Source organism: Chiloscyllium punctatum, chromosome 48, assembly GCF_047496795.1.
Source record: "Chiloscyllium punctatum isolate Juve2018m chromosome 48, sChiPun1.3, whole genome shotgun sequence".
NCBI lineage: Eukaryota > Metazoa > Chordata > Chondrichthyes > Orectolobiformes > Hemiscylliidae > Chiloscyllium > Chiloscyllium punctatum.
The window spans coordinates 49,393,015-49,414,685 of record NC_092786.1 but is presented as its reverse complement, the minus strand read 5'-3'; the positions used below and the strand labels follow the sequence as shown (position 1 = coordinate 49,414,685).

Sequence of the window (21,671 nt, the reverse complement as noted above, 5' to 3'; positions counted from 1 at the left end):
ACCATATCAAAAAGGAAAGAGGGGAAGCAAATGCAAAACATGCAATCAAGAGTTTAATAATTTTTAATTCAAGAATGTTTTTAAAACCAAAACTCAAGAGAGAGACTTCTCATTCGAGGCTTCTTTAAAAAAAACCTTAGCAAATGCAAAAACTTCTGAATTTTTGACCTGGGAATGAATAAAAACTTGTCCATTTTTCAATGTCACAGGAACATACATAGATGAGTGAAAAACAGTGTTTACCTGCTTTTTTTGTTTTTGCTGCTTGTATATGTGACAAGGATTGTACTCGCTCCAAACTCCGAGACTTTGGGCATGAACCAGAGTAAAAGGAAGTAGAACGACTCTTGGCAAGAGATGCCTTCTTGATGCGTGGGCTCCTCCTTAGAATACAATCTGCACATTACAAAAAATACGATTAGGAAGGGAATAATTAATTTCATATTTAATGTTTTCTGACTAATATCACAATAAAAACAGACTTGAATTCTGATCACTCAGTTGATGCTCAAAATATATGGTCAAATACTTAAATTATGCTAGATTGCTGCTGCTAAACATCAAATAAAAGCTGTAAGCTGAACTCCATTAATGAGAAGAATAATCTTTTGTGTAAAGTTGCACATTCACACAATTTTTGTATTCCTTTGTCACTACAGTAATTGCAAATTACAAGGTCAGTTGATTGATGTACAATAAATATTCTGGGGTCACATGGCTAGTATTATGGGTTATCTGAACTTGATCATCTACTTCAGAACCAACTGTCCAAACACAACTCACTTTTTAAACTCAGTAGCAAATCATTTGTTCTTTATTAAGAGTAATGCAATCAGTTAAATTACTCGGTTTCTCCCTCACCCGATCTACAAATCTTCCTCCAAATATTTATCAAAACGCTTATTATTGAATTTGCTTCCATCACTCTTTCAGGCAATATGTTCCAATAATTCTCTTTGTACTTTTAGAAAAAATAACATTGTCACATATCTCACTTCAGTGAAATCACATCAGCAGTAGTGAAATTTAATTTCATGGTAATTCAAGTGATAATTTGCTGAAGTTGAAGAAAATGAACATTACGAAATATTTCATCCATCAACCAAATACTTACCTGCAGATAGAGCTCTCTCTGGAGATTCCTTAACAATACTAACATCAGAACCAGCCTCTGAGCATCTGCAGAAACAGACATGAAATGTAATTTTCATACAGGTTGTCAATATATCCAAAACAACCTACCCCTCATTACAGTACATATTTGAATTATGTCAGTGATGCATTACACCAAAAAAATTCTATATATAGTTACATACCTCCCTCTAATCTGTTTGTCCAGGAGCCGGTGTGACACCTGTTTATGGAGAGGTGTCTCAGTCACCTTCCTGGTCAGTAATTTTCGATATCCTAAAAGGTGAAAACATTGTTAAATTTGTTCACTTTACAAAATTAGATGAGGTCCTGTTTGACTAAATATGCTCAAGCAAAATAAATCATCAGTCTGCAAAAATTTGAAATTAAGCTGATCTCCTATCTGTGTAAGCATTGTCTAGGCTTTGACAATGAAGAAATGAGCAAACCTGGTGAATATTTAATGGCTTCTGCTACAAAGAGTAGATACAGACATCAAACTTGGATGGGAGAACAATTTGCCATTGCCTGTATGATACATTTGGCAGAGATTTCAAAGAATTAAAAGGTAACTTTGTGATTGTAGCCAAATAATAAGGATCATCAGGAAGGGTAAGGGGAAAATAACCAAATTGCAGTAGTCTGAAATCTCTAGTATTAAATCAGTCAATTCACATCTAGAGTGTCAGAAAGTCACAATATGAATCAATACGAAATCACTGTTCTTTTGAAAAATGGAATGGAGTTTATAAAGTAACATATGTTTTGAAACCAATAACCTTTGCTATTTTTTTCTTTATTGTGCATCGCCCCTTCAACCACAGATTCAGAGTAGCTTTTTGGCATCTTCAGCTTTTTCTTTGGAGACAATTTTTCCCGATTGAATAGATTCCTTCGCACTTTTGTCACCTCTATGAAGATAAAAACAGAAGGTTAGGGGGTCACTTGAGAGGATGCCCAACCAGAAAAGTTAGACAAAGTAACTCCTGGTAATTTATTTTATATACTAGGACAAACATTACAGCATTTTTTTCCAATATTCTTTCCAAGTATCAAATCCTTTTGGGAATAAATTTCCATTCGCACAAACAATGCTCAAATACCTGATCACAAACAGAAAATAACCACCAGCAGAATATTCCACTACAGGTCCATGATTCTCTAAATATTAATTTACAGGCACGTGAAATAATGTTTCCTCATAGTAGTCATGATCACAAATAATTGCTTCTTTTTTCTAAAAACGTACCTAGCTCAGAAGCTGAGACTTTATCCCGCTTTGGGACAAGCAAATTTCAAAGTAAGCATTCAATTTTCTTTAACTTGTCCATTTCCAATCAGTTACTGTAGTTACTAAACTCAAATTTACTACCAGCCAATTACTACAAACTGCAAACTCATGGACCTTATGTGAAATTTGCTTACATGAAATGCTGTAGTTTTAAAAGCCAGTTACAGCGTTTGGTCCCTATCAATTGTTCTACCCTGAAGTGTGCAGAATTCCGCTGGTTCACTGTCACTCCAAATCCAACTGATACTGAAACAATTTTCTAAAACAAAAGCACCTATCCAAATTAATTCCAATATTTGTCAACAAAACGTTCAGAGGCTGAACAGTGTGGTTCAGAATCAATGAAGAGGAATTATACCCAGTATATTAGCTAGGACTGATCCCTTAATTAATATCTAAAGCAAATCAGCTGGTCATCAGATTGGTGAAATAAATCGATTTAGCATTCCTGGCATTATCTTACCATCATAGAAACCCTACAGTGTGGAAACAGGTCATTTGGCCCAACTGGTCCACACGGGGCAGCATTCCACTCAGACCCATCTCCCTACCTCGTAACTCTGCATTTCTCACAGCTAGGCCACCCAGCCTGCACATCCCCCTGAACATTACGGGTAATTTAGCTTGGCCAATCCACCTAAACTGCACATCTTTGGACTGAGGGAGGAAAACTGAGCACCTGGCGGAAACCCACGCGGGCACAGGGAGAATATGCAAACTCCACACAGATTAGCCACTCTAAGGTGAAATCGAACCTGGGTCCCTGGCGCGGTGAGACAGCAGTGTTAACCACTGAGCCACCATGATACTGACTATACATCAAAAGTATATTATTGACTGCAAAGCACATCAGGGTGTCCAGAAGTTGAGAATGATACTCTAACAGTTTTTGTTTCTCTTTAATGGCCTTTCTTGGTGCACTGTCAGCTATGCTCAGGAGCACTTGTTGACAACCAAGTGTAATATATCAAAATTTATTGAAGTACATCAGATTTCAGAGTTTTTACTTGTAGTTTTGGGAATGCTCTCAAATCCTGAGAATAACTTTGGAAAACACAATTATCTGATATTGCATTGGTAGTCTGCATGTCTTAAGTTTATAATACACAGTACCAGTTACATTTAAGCAATTGAAAAGTAACATCTCTTAAGTTTTCAGTTGCTCCTTCAAGATATGTTTCTACATGCCCAACAATACATTTGTCACTGACTCAAAAATGCTGACTGTGATAAATGCAAATTTAGTTCAGACATATTGAACGATCGTTGTAGAAAGAAAACAAGTGAATGCACCAGTTTACAGACTCTAAATTCTCTTCTGATGTAACAAAAACCCACTTAATTGTAATTACCTAAAATCCCAATGATAGGTAACTTACAAAACAAAAATGCATTAATTTAAATTTATATTGTCCCTATACAAAGACTTCTTCCTTTATAAATTCTGGAGTTCCTCTCTAAAAGAATTTACATTTACATAGAATAAACGTCACAAATGTCACTCTCAGAAATATTATTTTCTTTACAAAATGAAGTGAAAAGGTATTAGAACTAACCAAATTCTTGTTTAAAGATTGGGTTTCAAAGAGGGTTTTAACAGCTGACAATGCAAGTATAAATTCGTTGCCCTTCTGCAAATGTTGAAATTTTTAAAAAAATATCTGCCTCAGCAGGGTGATGAACCCTCAATTTAACATCTCCATAGCACAAGCCATCCTTTACTGATGCAATGTGTCATCAGCACTGTAGTGAAACAATTGATGTCCTTGCCTCTGAATTCAATGTCCACTTCTTCCACAATGCAGCTGCCTGTAGATCACCTACAGGCTGCACTACAGCACCTCATCAAGCTCACACAAAAAAAAAAGCTCCTTCTTCCCCTATGAATTCTCTCAGATATAGGAGATCCTGATTTGGATATGCATTATCGTTAGGTCCAAATTCTAAAGTTCCTACCTGGCATTGTTCTAGCAGCATCAAAATACGGTGCAATGGTACAGTGGAGCAAATGACAGATGCCAAACAAAACTAGTCAGACATAATACAGTGAAGTGAGGCTGTGAAGGATTTTTAAAAGAGCATGCTGAACCAAATGATCAGTACGCTACAGCTGGTAAAATGCCATGTTTAGACTATTGAAGCTACATAACAAAAAAAAAAGGAAATAAACAGCAATAGTTTTCAATAAATCCTGTTATATTTGCCTCAGACATTTCAAATTAGCAAACACTGCAACAACTCACAAATGGGCACATCAACAAATGGCAGAGTTATGACTGAAGCAAGGTATTAGCTTCTCTGTAACCAATGGGTTCAATACTCAGTGAAGAAAACTAAATATATATTTAACTATAAACGCTACAGCACAACATAAATATTAGCAAATTGTACCTTGTACTTCCTTTTGTGAAGGTAATGAAGGTAATACTGGGTGTTCAATAGCAATGGGGAAGCGAGACTGTAAATTTTCCTGCTACAATAAACAGATTTTATTAGTATAATTTCCAGCTAGACTTTTATGTTGCAACTTTCCACACAAATCACAAGACATTCATCATATTTTACATTTGTAAAGTTTTTCAAGCGGTTCCTCTAAAATTTCTTTCAAGCCAGAAACTAATAATGGATATATTACCCAAATAATGATTTAAATTTTTTGGTTTAAACAGTGTAATATAATACAAATGAAAAGTGGATTCTATGAAATTCTTTTTCTAGACAGTTACAGCACAGGACAAGTGCAATATATAGTCTTACAATGTATCTAATCAATGATGATATTAAACTTTGTAAAGGCAGATGAACTAGTGAGATTATCAAATAAAATTTACCATCTTTGAGCTGATCGATTTTAGTTGGAAAAATTAGATAAGGCAATGAAAGCTAAAGAACACAATTCTACCCAGATGCAGGTAGAGTGCATATGCAGAATGTTTGAAGTGGCAGGAAAAGTTTAGACAGCTGTTCTTTAAAGTAAACTTTTCCTTATGAGAATATTTATTACAATGACGTTTAACAGCAGAAGCACTAAGTTCTACACTTTCAGCTGTATCTAATCTTCCCCAAAACCACTACCACTCCCCCACCTCAGTTGTGATCACACAGTCCTCCCCCCACCCCCAAAACACTTACCAGTTCCACAGATTTCTTTGGTATTTGAATTTGTCGCAGATTATGAGAAACCTCAGATACGCTCCGATGCCTTGTCAACCTAAAAGACAATATTTGAACAGAACTGGTTCTTGAATGTTGACATTTACTGCAACTAAACATTCATTTTATAATTTTAACACATTGGTTCAAACCATAGTCTGTGCTGGTGATCTAAATTGCAGAAAGTAAATGTGGTTTCTTTCAGAGAATTGAAGTTTTTTGATCGATAAATCTTAAAATTTGACACAGGACATTTAATCTGACAGCAGCACTGTTCAGTAAAAGGCACTGCTTTAATCAACTGATCTGTCAAATTTGACAAAAGCTGAGCATCAAGTTACAACCAAAATGTCACCCTTTCACCATACTGCAAGATGTGGCTGAGAGGGACAGAGGAATATTTAAATTCTAGGTGGAACAAAGTGGACATGTAGCTCACACTAACAAATACTTTGTTATTTTATGATCTATGCAGCACAATATAAATTTAAAATGATTCATATAGCCTTATTGTCCTCAAAACATCCCAACAATACTCCACAAGCAATGAAATTTGGCATCCAATACTATATTGAAGTGTCAGCCTATATGATTTTCAATGTTATTGTGTGATTGCATTCACGCCTCACTTATATGACAGATGTTATTTTTATAGCCATCAAATATCATGCTGGAAAACACACAGCTAGAGGCCTCCACACATCTTACCTCAATGCTGCCCACTAGGATTTTAGTCATGTAAAATTAGTACAGGTATGAAAGATTGTCATGATACACAGTTAAAATGAGTAAAAATACAACACTGATCAGAATGATATTTAGAATTTGTGATTGTATATGCAGTAGAACACAAAAGCAAAATACTGCAGCTTTTGGAAATCTGGGGGGAAAAAAAAAGTGCAAAGCCCTGGATACACTGATGAAATCCTATTGAGCTGAAATGCTAACACTGTTTCTCACTCTGATGTCGCCTACCCTAGTCAGTTGTTATGGACTAGGCCAGACCATTTAAAAACATTCTTAAGCAGGCAGCCCAGACCATAACTTTGCAATTTGTTTCACTAAGAGTACAGTGAAAATTACCCGGAGGGAGTTAGGTAGGTTGACTGCCAGGTTTTAAAACAGACAAAAATTTATTCACAAAATTACACAACGAACAGAATAAAGAACACCTACAGAACTCAGTCTACCCAAACTTAATTATGCTGTTCTGAATATACACAACAGCCCCAATAAGCAAACCCCTTAAACACAGTGAGAATGAAACAAAGGCTTACAGGTTGAAGTGAGAAGGGCAGAAGGAGAAAAAGTTTAGCAGCCTTTCTTCACACAGTCCACAGTTGAACTCCCTAAACTAGTTCTGGACTAAACTGCTCAGCGAGAGAGCTGGCCACATCCCTTGACTTGTACAGGTTACTTCTAAAAACATAAAAGCTTGAGCCTAAAGACTAATCTGTTTACGTATAAACAAAAGGCCTTTCTGCTCTATACCAAACCCAGCCATGTCGCAGTTTAGCCTGTTTACCCCTCTGGAAAAAAAACAAGGACACAGTATCCTTGAGAAAAGGAACAGCTTTGAGAAAAAAGGACCAGCTTTGTGACACAATATTTCCAAATGTTCTCTTGCTGTTCATTCACAGGCCTATAATGGTGTTCGCCATGGTTCGAGCAATTTGAGATTACAAATCCTTTTGTGCAGAAAGACAAACAGGAAAAGAAACAAGACTCCAATACCTTCTCTTTTGAGATGATCTTGTACGTAGTTCTTCCAACTGCTCTCCTTCACAACTTCCAAAGTTTGCTTCAATGGCCACCAGCATGTCAGGTGACTCTGTGTTTTGGCTCATGGACTCATCACTCAAGAAGTCAGCAGGAAGCACTGCTGCCAGTTGTGCTGGGACATTCTGTCCTAATGCATAGTATAGCTCACCCAATATCTTTGGCACTGTAAGCAAATACCTGAAAAGTAATATGATTAAAATTACCTGAATCATGTTAATACAACATTAAAAGAATAACTGAGAGAAAAGAAGATGCCAAATGCCAGTTGCTCCACCCAGTCATTAATCGTACACACTTTTCTGCAGAAGTAAAATCCAACTAACAGATTTATGCTGGACTATAATTAAATATCTAACAAAATATATCTAAAATTACTTCACTCCCAACTTCCCCACTAAATTACAAATGTACACTCCGTATCCATTCAACATCATTCCTGTTATTCCTCAAGGCAGGTTTAATATTTTGATATAGTGGACTAAAGTACTTTGTGAAAAATGGGGTCAGAGTTTGAACTCCAGCAGTTCCCCTTCCAAACCTAAAAGGTTGTGTGTACTTCCCGAATGGAAAAGTGAACTCTTTTAAATGTAATATTAAAGTGTATAGTGGGAAAGCAAAGTGCAAACAGACTGTTCTTATGTTGCGAATCTACATCACAACTAATAACCACCTAAGAGGACACACCAAATAAAATAATAAATAATGTGCTACAAACATTGCAGACTTTGAAATATTATACAATACAAATGATTTTTCAACATTAATATTTCCTACATCAAAGTCCTTGAATTTAACATTTTTTTCCAAAGATAAGAAATGTAAAATATATGAAATGATGCAGCCACAATGGTCATATCCTTTCCTAAACTGACTATAGAATATATGGGCCAAGATTTTATATTGATTTAATTCAATCAAATGTGTGATTGAGGTGGTTTCCTCATCTCCATTGACCCACTGGATAAAAGGCACAATATAGAAAAGCACCAGGTCACAGAGATATAAAATTGATAAGTGATAAGTTCTATTAAATAAGATCTGATTGTAATCTCAAATTTACATCTAACCCCAACAATCTTGTACACTGTACTTAACAAGAATTATCTAGAATTGTGGAATCTCTACAGTGTGGAAAGTGACCATTTGACTCATCGAATCTGGACTGACCCTCCAAAGAGCATCCCACCCAGACCCCTATTTCACCATGGCTAATTCACCTAACTTGCACATCCTAGACACCATGGACAATTTAGAATGGGCAATCCACCTAACTTGCACACTTTTAGAATGTAGGAGGAAATCTGAACATCGGTGGAAACCTATGCAGTCACGCAAAGAACATGCAAACTCCATATAGGCAGTCACCCAAGGCTGGAATCGAACCTGGGTCCCAGTCATTGTGAGGCAGCAGTGCTAACAACAGAGCCACTGTTCTGCCAATACTTGTCTGAAACTTACACAAAAACTCTGCTTCCGCCACCCTTTCAGGAAGGGTTCCAACGAATCAAGCCTCTGAGAAAACGTTTGAGCTTAGCCTATTTTAAATGTACAATCCCCGAGAAAATGGAAGGGGAAGATTCCCATCAATTGAAATAGCATGCAGGACATTTAGAACATAAGCAGTCTTAAGACTGGATGATTATTTTAAACTTACGTGTTTAAGATCTCTTCTTCCAGAAATTTGGCAAGAAAGGTGGTGTCTTTTGTTAGAGATATGATGCGCAGCAAATTTGTCATCTGTAATCAAAAACAAAGTGATTACCTTTAGAAAAAGTATTTGACTTGCTAATGTATTATTAAAATACATTTAAACTCCTATTACAAACCAGTGTCACAGTCTGCAACAGGCAAATCACATTCATAATCTTAAACATGGATTGCGCTCTGACAGAAGCTTCTGGAACTGTCATTATTTATTAAAAGAAAGGACACTGATGAACTAATAAGATGACTGTGGCAACTTCAAAACAGCCCAAGTGGCTGGAAAATTCAGACATCGATCATAATGGGAAGCTACCTTCCCTTTGGCTGGACATGCCTAAAACATCACTTCTTTGGAATTCACACCTGACCAATCTTCAAAGTTTACCCATTAAAAACAAAGTCAATGGACTCCTAGACTCTTATATCTCTAATTGTGCAATATAACAGAGGAAAGCTGACAAGACTAGTCATCCACAAATTAAATGTGAAAGTGAAACATTTGCCTTCAACAGAATATCAATGACCTTCGGCCATAGGAAAGAAACTGGTTGTCTGATACTGAAATTCTTTACACCCAAAACTCAGAAGAAACATGGCATAGTCTGAACAATAACACTGACAAAACAGCTGTACAAAAAAACCATACTACCTTTGTCTTTCAAGAACAGTGCTCAATGTACTTTAAAGAGCCTTTAAGCCTGATTCCAACACTCTAATTTCACCTGGGAAAGAAACTGAACTGCCTGTCACAGCAGTCACAAGTGTCTGTCTACATGACCTGAACAGCCTTCTCTATGAAGGGTGCTAAGCAATTAACTCAGATAGGCAAAAGTGAGGACTGAAAATGCTGGAAACCGGAGTTTAGATCAGAGTAGTGCTGCAAAAGCACAACAGGTCAGGCAGCATCCAAGAAGCAGGAAATTAGACGTTTCAGGCAAAAGCCCTTCATCAGAATTAACCCAGATATTCCATCCCACCTATCTGAAGTACAAGTCAAGAATGGTAAAATGATTCCTTCTTTACTGGACTCTTAAAGATGTGAATTGCTAACTTTCTTTGATTTAAAAACCGTAGACATGCACTAAATTCTGCAATTGCATCACTCTAGAGTATGGTTGATGTAGTGTCAGATCATTCAGGCTAAGTGTAAATAAACAATCCTGTGTTTAACCCACACAAGTCTGCTGCTGTAATTTTTTTAAAATGACCATAGTTTTATCGAGATTTAGAGAAACACATCCAGTTTCTCAAAAAGTAAATCACACATATTAGTCAGTTGAGAAGAGAATTTGAGGCTTCAGTTTTTCTGTCCCCCCAAGACCATAACAAGTCATACATCAATGCAAAACAAATGGTCCAATGGCTGTTTTTTTCTAAAACACAGATATGCTCAAGTCCATGACCAGCATCTCCAGTATCTGCTCCATAGAGAGTACATCAAAAATTTTGAAGGAAACTAAAAGAGAGACGGTTATTCCAGTGGACAGTTTTGACTAAATGCACTTCAAGTATTTATAACATCTGTGAAACATTGTAAAAGTGCTAAATATGCCCAATGCATCCTTGCATTTTTTTAAAATTACCCTGCCCTCTGAAGTTGAGTAGCATTTCATATGACATCAAACCCAAGCAGAACAGAACTAACTCGTGTCTTATCTAGTAAAAATATCATCAAGATCATGGTCAGACCTTCAGGATTGAGAGCAACTGGGTGTAACTCGGAAGATGTATTGGGACCTTGTGATATATTCAGTGCACAGACTCTACAGAAGTTTCCCAAGTTGCTGAAACTACCACAGGTTCAACTACCTTATATTTGTTATCTGCCAAAAAAAACCCAAGTCTGCAATAGAGGTAGAATCTAATATTTTGCTGCAATATCCCTATATTGGACCCACAACCCAAAAGCCTCAATTCATACGACCAGAACCCAAGAAACCTGACCCAACTCTTCCTCCTGTCCAGCCAATCCTCAAACCCACACTGATCCCACTCCCTCATCAATCCTGACTCAACCTGAACACTTGCCCACTCACTTGGTACCATGTCTCCAAGTTCACTTACATAATACACTTTTTGCTCAGGAGCTGTCAAAGTAGCTGGAGAAACTTTGATTGTAGGGAAATGCAGTCAAACAAAAAAAGGATACGGTTTCAACACCAATCCTGCCTGTTGTTGAAGGCATGGATTGCTAGCCTGAACAAGAATGCTTCAGCTGGGAAGGCTCTGAACCAGAGTTTCACATAGAAAACCACTCCAAAAGGTAAGCACGCATGTTATTGACTAATCAGGGTTGCAAATGGGAGGCTGAACTTTACAAGAAACTGGTTAGGTGTCAATTTTGACAAGTTTCCAAAGGATTCTCATATTATCTTTCCAAAATCACCACATTACCTATGCACGTTTAGAGAGCCAGTGGCAGAGTGCCATTGTCACTGGACTAGTAATCCAAAGATTCACACTAACACGTGTTTGAATTCCACCATAGTAGATGGCGAAATCTAATCATTGTTGATTGCTGCACCCAGCTGGTTCACTAATATCCTTGAGAGGAAATTCTGTCATCCTTACTTGGTCCAGCCTATATGACTTCAGACCCACAGCAATGCTTTCTGAAATGGCTCTAACATGCCAATCAGTTCAAACAGCAGTAAGGAACGAGCAATAAATGCTGGCCAAGCAGTGACATCCATATGAACGAATTAACAAATATAAAAAAAAACCATGCCCCTCCAGTGCCCAGTTCTTTGAATTCTTCCACTTGCCACAGGTGGATGTATGCACCATTGCTGGGATCCCTGATACACCATCTGTAAAACACAACTACATACCCCATCAAGTGTTGCAGCCCAGAGCTCTCCTGTGCAATTCATGAGTACTGGATAAAGGGAAATTGGCACCCGCTTTGCCAACAGTGACTTGAAGAACCTGATGGATGGGATGGTGCAGAGGAAGGCCATTCTCTTCTCTCAGGACCAGCAGAGACATGGCACCATCACACCTATCACTGGAACACTGCTGCAGGTCCAAATAGCCTGATTTAAAGATGTGAACTGAAGGCTAAAATGTAGGAGTTTACTTTCAAAAACAATAGTACTATAGGATTACCAGTACATTTATGACAAGACTATTTCATGCACCCAATGATGTGATAAAGCTTGAGCATCAGTTACAGTATAGTCAGGATCACTCTAGCCAATGCAGAAGAGTAATTAATCATATATGAATACCCTTACAAGTAAAAAAACAGTGAATCTTTATTTGGACATTCTAATAGGGAAACTGTTTGAGATCTGTTGTGCACTTAGATTCAAGCTAATGAAGAACTGAATACAAAATACATTAAATTCATTTCACATCACAATTTGGAATGATGGGACATAAGCTTCTGATTCAAATTTAAACAAAGACATGCAATTGTGCATTTCGTCTGGGATCTAACACTATACTCACTTCTTCCACAAGCTGTTCCAACTGTTCATTGTCACTCTGCAACGATGGAAACTGCTGGAACATCTCTAAGCGTAACAAGACCTGGAGCTGGCAACTGTAATAGGACCCATCATAAAGATTAACACAAAGATGTCCTCCAACAGTTAAATCATAAATGCAGATAAGATTGATCTTTCCTGACTATACCCCTACCCTACATCATTATTTTCTCCTCAGAGTAATTTAGTTTAATGTATAATTTTCTAGTTGGTTATCTGGTGTTAGTAAAGACCATTCTTAAGTCAGGTGCGCAAAACTCAAGTCTGAAGCAAGTTAAATTCGCTTACAATTTACTTTTCCTGCAAATAGGGCCTTAAGCCAACTTAATCATTATACAGGTGGCCTCTGATAAAAGCACATTTCAATTATGTATTTTCTATTTAGCATCATTTATAAATTAGGTAGACTCCCCAGAGAACAATGCCTCTAAATTTCAAGTGCTTACTGTACAAGTCTGAAAACACATTGTAACTTTGCACGTTCAGACTTTCTTTTAAAGAGAAAAACAATCATTATTCTACTTTATTAATTCCCTTGCACTTCCCACTCCCAATCCTACCACTCACTATTCCATCCCATCCCCATCCCTCCCAACCTTCTTGCTCATATTCAGGGTGAGGAAGGCAAAGGGGTGGTGGCATGGAGCATTCAGCCAGAGAGTCAAGACAGGAAAGCAGTGAGTAAAAGACATTAAGTAGGAGGCTCGTGGAAAAGTGTAAGCAAGTTACAAGTTAGTAAGAAAGAGATTTTTGGGCCACATAGTTTCAAGGCAGTCATATGTTTTAATGGAAAAAGCTCAGGAACAATCCAGAGTTATTACATATTTTCTTATGGGAAATAATTTTAGGAATGCGGTTCGAGTGCTACATGAGGAATGGGCATTCTTTAATACAGTGAATTTCTGTTTCCTGTAATACACAGAGGGAAAGCTTGAACTATACATTTCATCAATGGGGATAATTTTTCTTTATGGATAGTTTCATGCAAGTTTGCTAGAACCATCACACTAGGGACAAGTATTGAATTAAATATACTGCATTTGAGTGTCAATAAGAGGGTAAATAATGATGTCATCAATTTAAATAGTGTTACTTACTCTCTGACTTTGAGTTCCTTATTCTCCTGGTTTCCATACTGTTGCCGAATGGATTTAGTGCTCTTCAGTAATTGCATTCTAATCAAATTTATACATGTAGTCTTTAAATAAAAGAGAAAAACTGTTACATTCAAAAGGTGCACAAACTAATCAGTATTGAAACTATACTGCATTCAGAATTTTGAAAAGGCACCCAGCAGTAAGACTATGCAGTTGTCCTTCCTAATTTGATTATCCAGGGAGCTCTGGTGGCAATAACTGTGAGAATTTATATCCCATATCGAGTTGCAGAGTACTGCACAGAATTTACAACAGAGGAAGTAGCCATTTGGACAACAGTCTCATGCTGGTGTTTATGCCGCCTGTCACTCTTCACTTCACTCAATCAGCACTTCTTCACGTTTATTTACCTTCCCCATGTATCTGTCTGCATTAGCCACCTGAATTCCTCATGGTAAAGTGATCCACATCCTCATCATTCCTCCAGAGACATTTCTTTTGAATTTTCTATTGTACTTATATTCTACAGTATATAGTGTGCTCCTTAAAAAAGGGCACTCTCTATAGCTTCTCTAGTAATTTCACAGTTGGTTCACCTTTTGGTCTTATCTTCTCCTGTTCCATCTTCTTTGGTAGAAATATTCTCTTAATTCTGATTAGTTCTAGCAAAAATCTATTTGTATTTTCCCAGTGGTTCTGTATCCTTTTTGGAGGTTGAACTCCAATGGTGGTCTTACCAAGATTATAAACAGGTTTAACATAGCATTTTTGATATTTATTTCTATCCTGCTAGAAATAAATTTCAGTCACTATTTTCGCATTTTGAAAATCTCATTATACAAATCATAGAGTTTGCAGGTTTGGATGCTGCTGTTAAAGAAGACTTGGTGAGATACTTCTCACTGCCGCCACTGTGTCCCATTGGAGGAAACAGTGCATGTTTATAATGCTGGACAGAATATGACGCCATACCAATTAAGCAGGCTGCTCTGTCCTAAATGACGACGGAGGATTACACCCAAAACGTCGACTTCCCTATCCTTTGATGCAACCTGGCTTCCTGTGTTCTTCCAACCTCCTGCCTGTCTACTTTGTCCGAAATTACATCAATCTTCAAGTGCTGCTGCAGCTCCAATCACTCAGGAAAGAAAGTATTCTATCAGACTTCTGACTGGTACTTTGTATGTAGTCAACAGGCTTTAAATCTGGCAAGTTATTCTCCACCAGAATTTACTGTTTCTGCCGTTTTTTGAACTACTCAATTACACAGCTAGTCTAGTTCAATTTCTGGTGAACTGCATCCCCATGATGCTCATGGAGGTAGATTTAGAGCTGACTGTATGTCATTCACCAACTGAATATTGAAAGATGGTTAGATTCTGTCTTGTGCGTTAAAGTTTACATAATTCTTATAATATAATTGTATTAGCATATGAAACACAGGTGACAATATTGCAATAATATGTAATAACATATAGCAATTGATTTCAAATTGCTAGGATTCATCTAAATTATAAATCTTTTAAGATTTTTTTGTAAAAGCTTTGCCGATAAGATTACATTACTTCAGAATTACCAGGCCATCAAATTAGAAGCTGATAATACCTCATGCACATTAGTGTTTGCAGATTTCAGGTACATTTTAATGACTAAAACTGTATTCTGTATGAAACTAAGCTGGGACAATCCATTTGCCACATGCTTCTGGTAATTTTCTTTCAAACTGGACATCATCTCCTCTTCGCTATTAAAATCTGTAACAGAGACATAATGAGAAATCAAAGTTTGATGCTGCAAATAGGCAACAAGTAAATAATAGTCAATAGTGGAAGATAACTTGCTTTTAACTGGTTTTTTTTCTACTCAGACCTAATCATACAATTTTCCATAAAGGAATGTTGGATAGGACAACATACGACTTTTAAAGATCTTATTCTGCATTTTTAAACTACTAAAGGAATTTTGCTCAACATATCTGCATCTTTCTGCGATAGGTTTCACAGACACTCATGACTCTAAGTCCATTCTTCAATATTTTAGTCTTAACCCAATCCCTACTGAACACCAAAGCACAACACAAAACTGTTCCTCTTCCTATAATGCAATGGTGATCAACCTACCAATTTTACTGCTTTTGCAAACTATTTTGCTAATCAACTTATTCAGAGATGTTATTACGTATCTCTGGAGCAGGTGGGACCTGATCCAGGTCTTTTGGTTCAGGGGTATAGACGCTACCTCTGTGCCACAAGAGGGGCTTCTGCTTTCTCAAACCTCTCATGCAATAATGAATTGCAAGTGACTGACTAATGTTTCAAATAGTCAATTAAAGCCTAAGCATCTATACTTACTCTTCTCAAAATGCTTCAAACATCTGAAAACAGTATTTCATCTAAAATAAACAACATAGAAACCTATCCATAATTTTGGCAAAAAGACAGTTAGTAAGACATACCTACAGTAATGTTGTTAATTCTTTTAGATTTTTGTTTGTTCCCCAAATGCATCTTGGGCTGATGCACAGGCTCATCCCCAATGGAAAGTTGCATTCCATCTGGTTGGTTTTTTTGTGCCTTAAGATTTAGTCGAGCGACATTCAACATCTGAAGAGAGCGACTCATTGACCTCATCCTCTGCCGAACAGGGGTTCGAGGACCACCTGAAATTAATTTAACAAAAATATTCAAGACAAGAAAGGAAGATCAGAAGTGATCTATTGAGCAAGCTAACCAAAGGAGAAAGTTACAACTGGCAAAAAAGTTTGATCAGAATGGCCTGAGCACTCTCAAATGCTAATATGCTGAAGTTTTCCCAAAATGAGTTATATCCTAGGCTGTTGAGGGAGCGAGGGGAGGAGGTTGTGGTAGTAATTTTCAAATACTCTCTGGCCAAGAATGAGTTGCCAGAATATTGCCATTATTAAAAGAAAAGGAGATTGTGTTTCACAGCTGAGATCAAGTCTGTTGTAGGGGTAATCAGGAGTGTTGACGATAACAATGCATTCAATGCCAGATCAATGTATTTAAGCAAGCTTATGATAAGGTCCCACATCATAGACTGGCCAAGAAAGTAAGAGCGCATGGGATCCAAGACAAAAATGGTATATTAAGCCAATTTTGGATCGAGAGCTAAAGCAGAGGGTGATGATACTGGGATGTTTCTGCGACTGGAAGTCTGTTTCCAGTAGAGTACTACAAGCCTCAGTTCTGGGGTCCTAGAAGTATGCAGTACACATGAATGATTTGGACATAACTGTATCAATAAGCTCACGGATGACACAAATATGGTAAGGTTTTAAATAGTGGGGAGGATTGCTGTAAACTGCAGGACAACCTCAATGGACTAGTCAGAGCGTAGTGATAAATGGAATTCAACCTGGAAAAGGGGGGGGGGGGGGATGTATGCAGTTGGGAAGAAATAACATTATTACACCAGGCATCACACTATGAATGATGGGACTTTGAAAAGTACTAAAGGTCAGAGGATGTTGGTGGGTCTAGTCATAGATCCCTGAAGGTAGCATGGCAAGTAGATAAGGTGACATATGGTATTTTTGTCATTATTAGTAGGGGATATGGAATACAGAAAAAGGATAAACTGGAACTGCACAAAACACTTATTAGGCCACAACTGGAGTACTGCACACAGTTCTGGCGTGAGATTGCACCAGGGAAGGTGCAGAGGTGATTTACCAGGATGCTGCCTGTGCAGGGGTTTGTGAGCTGTAAGGAAAAATTGGATGGGCTGGAGTTGTTTCCCATGGAAATGATGGTTGAGAGAGGTTATGTGGGGCATAGTGTGAATGTGAAGGCACTTGTCCCAATAAAAGTGGGATGAATAACTGGGGGCTTTGAAGTAAGGTTCAAGGTAAGGGTCGAGAGAAGAGTTAAGTAGAAATGTTTTCATTCAGAGGATGGTGGGAGTCTGGCACATTCTGCCTGAAAGAGTGGTTGAGTCAGAAACTGCCATAACACATAAGTGATGTTTAGATATTCACTTGTGTTGCCACAGCCTCCAGGGCTATAGGCCAAAAGCTGGGATTATAGTGGAATCAGATCGTTGTTGACCAGTGATGACATGATGGGCCAAATATTCTTCTTCTGCAGTGTAAATGTCTATGAGTCTAATTTGAATAGGATTTGTCTTGAGTCAGAATCTACCTTGCCTTACACATTTGAACAGCATGTTGATATTCAATGTTTGAGATACAATTAAATCATAGGCAAGGAACAGTAGCATAATTGAGACATCTCATTTGGAACAGAAAGGGAAACAACTGTAGAATGTGGGGAAAAGGGAGAAAAAGCATCAAGGCAATCTCCTGTTAACATTCTTCTTTAAATTTCAAGCAAGTTATTCTACACTTACGCTGTCTTCTTTTTACCGCATGGTCTGCAACTTCAGCTTCATCTGCAGATTTCTTCTGGTAGAACTCAGCTAACTGATTAGTTAGGGAGGTTTCATAGTCCACGTTCGCTTTCTCATCAACTCCTTGCATTGACCTAATGCACAAACAGCAAGTTCAGAAGGCTTTAGGAAACTGTAACTTAATCGTCCGTAGAGTACATCTTTATCACTACAATTTAATCAAGTTACCTGAACGATTCCCTTAGAGTACAGGTATGTTACAACAACATAAATGTAATCTCATGGAGCTTTTTAAATTTCTATGCTAGCAAATGAGGCCAGAATTTCATTGTGTCAGTATTTCATAAACTGTTTTACACAAGTTATTCAACTTTATTGAAAAAAAGTGTACACTTTTGTCACGACAATTTAATCATGTTACCTGAATGATTTCATTAGAGTAGAGCTCGGTCCTGATAACTCAGATAATGGAAACCAGCCTTCAGCAAAAGAAATCCTTTGTTGCGAAGTCTCAGCCAGCTCCAGTTGTACCCAATCTGGAAGAGTAACCTCTTATGGAAGAAAAGACAAGTTCAATTCGAAATTTTAATGTATATCATTAGCCAGATTTGGCAGCTTGAATTTTATCACATTGGGAAGAGAAGGGTTATGTTATTTTACTTTTTCTTTTTTTTAAAAAAAAATGATTTCCTACAGTATGGAAACAGGCCATTTGGCCCAACAAGTCCACACCGACTCTCCGAACAGCAACCCACCCAGACCCATTCCCCTATCCTATATTTATCCCTGACTAACACTATGGGCGATTTATCATAGCCAGTTCACCTGACCTGCACATCTTTGGATTGTGGGAGGAAACTGGAGCACTTGGAGGAAATCCATGCAGACACGGGGAAGAATGTGCAAACTGCACACAGACAGTCACCCGAGGTCGGAATCGAACCCGGGTTTCTAGCGCTGAGGCAGCAGTGTTAACCACTGAGCCACCATGCCACCTACCCCCTCCCTCCCACCCCCACAAGATTACAAAATTAGAGAAATCAAACCTCACTGACATTTTGATCTCTTACAAATTTCAGAGGCAGAAAACATGGATTAAAGTGCATACTGAATTCATGGAATGGAATCCTCAGCTAATAGGCAGACAGTATGGAAAAACTCACAGCAAGGTTAAGTGTATTTGAGGATTGGGTAACAATTTTTTGGACTAGCCAAAATGGACGACAAGCTTATTCTTTCTAGATTCCTTGACTAAGGTATGCTTCATCTAATCAGATTTGTGAGCTGTTTAAAGATCGCTATTTATTATTTGTATGTTTAGTACTTGATTGGTATTAAAAAAAGATTTCTGGCTGTTTAAATTTACAAAGTTAGAAATGAAATGCTAGTAAACGGGGCCCAATTTATAATTTATGAGTTATAAATTATAAACCCATAATTTATTCAACTTCATTGAAAAAAATGTTCCTTTGCTGGGCTACTATGTGATTTATTCCCTTTCTCTCGGAGAGTTTGTTTTTTGGGAAGAGAAATGGAATACAAACCTGTCAAATAGTACTGCTTTAAACAGAGACCATAGCCCCAGGCAAGACTGACTTTATTTCAGGATATTTTTCAATCAACCTGTTCAAATATGTTACAACACACCTCTGAAGCAGGTCGGATTTGAACAAAGGCCTCTTGCCTCAGAGGTAGAGACACTACACCGCACAACAGCCCACTGTTAAATTTAATTGCTACAGAAATCATTGCTGTCTTCGAGCATTTAAGATCACTTAAATAGCAGCATACAGCTCTCATTATTATTGAAAACCTCTATGTAATAGGAAATAATAAACTCAACTAACATTGTTAATCCATTAACATTACTGCCACATACTATCAACTCCTCATAACTCAAAATGGCTTTTACACAAAAATTTTGTTATCAATAAATTTGAATGAGAAAATGTCAATAATGAGTTACATTAGGGTCGTGGTACAATTGTCGTGCCTTATCACTGGGACAGACGATTTCAGTTCAAGTCCTACCCATCCAAGGTGGGTCATAGTATGCCGGAACAAGTTGATAGAAAAAGATTACAAGTTTACTAAGGTGCACATAGATAATCCAAAACATACACTGGATTGATTATATTAGCATCAACAAGCCCCTTATAAACACTGGGGAACCGCAAATCAAATTACATTTGTTTATTTAGCATAAACAAAGATACAACACTGCAAATATAAATATGAACATTTCATATTAGTTCTTTAGCATTTGTAGATCACAGTGCACAAACCTAGCAAACAAGTTGCGCCATTAAAACACTTCACTGTACGGTAGACAACATATTTACTTACCTTACAGCTTACACGCAATCACATTATAAAACATTTCTAAATGCAGGAACAAAGTTTATTATAAATAATAAACACATAAAACCAAAAATGCACAGAAAAGCAGTCTCTCAGATAGTTTATTTCCAGCATTTGGTTTTGATTTCATTTTACATTTCCCTAATACTTAGCATTTTAGTCTTTAAGGATCTTCTGGTTGCTCTATTCAAATTCAATACATCAAATTTCATACCAGATGTTGAATCAATATCCATGTTCCATGATTTGACTATAAACTCTATATTTGTGAATTGCCCAACATAACCAACTTTGGCCGCAAGGCTTCTTCATCCATTTAAAAAAGGTATATAACTAAATCTGTCAATTTTGAACACTATATAATAATAATAATAATAATAATATATATAGAAAACAAGACTTGAAAAAAGTTCATTTTCCAGCAGTTTACTTAATACCTTGGGGTTAATTTTTTTTAAACAGTCTAGTCATTTTTGATGTCAAGTACAGTATGATTACATGAGCCAAAGCCTGCACTAACTGAATTCCTGATAGCCACAGGACCAATGACAGCTCTGAAAAGTGTAATACCAGACCTCGTAACAAGATGACAAAGACTCCGCACCAATTGCCAAACTTGTTATGAAATTTCTAGTATTTTAACAATGGATAGAACAATCTTCAGTTTATCTGATTCAGTGTTCTTTTGTACAGGACTTAAATACTTCCCATCCATCAAATATCAACATTCTCATTCAAAGATACCAACATCACAAATATGTTTGATCCAAGTTTCACATCTCACTAAAGTTTGTTAAGTCCTGTCATCTAAAATTAACAAGAACTAAGAAATTACTGGAAAGTATTCTTGATACACTTAACAAGAGGAGGTATAAAACCATATACAAAATTAATGCTACTACTTCTCTTTCTTACCGGAACTGGGTAAATGTTCAGCAAAATCAGAGGACAGAGTCAATGCTCTGTCTACAGCATCCATGACCTCCAACGACATTGTCTGGTTGCTCTCAGTTACTTCAGCCTGCAAAAGAAGCTCTTCAAACTCTGGTTCTTGTTCTCGAGAGATTAATGTAAGCACTGCAGTGCCACTAAGTAGGGGAGACAGTAGTCCTGTACACGGGGGCAAACAATTATTTATCTCCACATCAACAACCTGGAAAAAATATGAAAAAGTACATAACATTTTTGATTGTATTGCAAACATTTCTTCTATTAGTTTTCCCCATATGCAGACTATATTTTGACTGACTACTAAGTAGAACAATGTGATTAATATCAAAAATGATGTTTGAA

At 37.2% G+C, this 21,671-nt stretch overlaps 1 protein-coding gene across 2 annotated transcripts in view; it reads right to left on the bottom strand.

Annotated features, from left to right (window-relative positions):
- Positions 1–21,671, bottom strand: part of ticrr (TopBP1-interacting, checkpoint, and replication regulator) — a 46,407-nt gene that overhangs the window by 12,666 nt on the left and 12,070 nt on the right. The window contains exons 4-18 of one of the 2 annotated variants that reach the window (XM_072565176.1): positions 21,294–21,531; positions 18,439–18,568; positions 18,018–18,151; positions 16,105–16,308; positions 15,255–15,403; positions 13,650–13,750; positions 12,515–12,608; positions 9,012–9,094; positions 7,310–7,534; positions 5,555–5,633; positions 4,814–4,895; positions 1,911–2,042; positions 1,317–1,407; positions 1,115–1,179; positions 244–396 (exon numbers count right to left, since the gene is read on the bottom strand). In XM_072565176.1, the coding sequence (XP_072421277.1) occupies positions 244–396; positions 1,115–1,179; positions 1,317–1,407; positions 1,911–2,042; positions 4,814–4,895; positions 5,555–5,633; positions 7,310–7,534; positions 9,012–9,094; positions 12,515–12,608; positions 13,650–13,750; positions 15,255–15,403; positions 16,105–16,308; positions 18,018–18,151; positions 18,439–18,568; positions 21,294–21,531 (1,960 nt within the window). The remainder of the gene's footprint in view (positions 1–243; positions 397–1,114; positions 1,180–1,316; positions 1,408–1,910; positions 2,043–4,813; positions 4,896–5,554; positions 5,634–7,309; positions 7,535–9,011; positions 9,095–12,514; positions 12,609–13,649; positions 13,751–15,254; positions 15,404–16,104; positions 16,309–18,017; positions 18,152–18,438; positions 18,569–21,293; positions 21,532–21,671) is intronic. The other variant, XM_072565177.1, reaches the window with a different exon arrangement.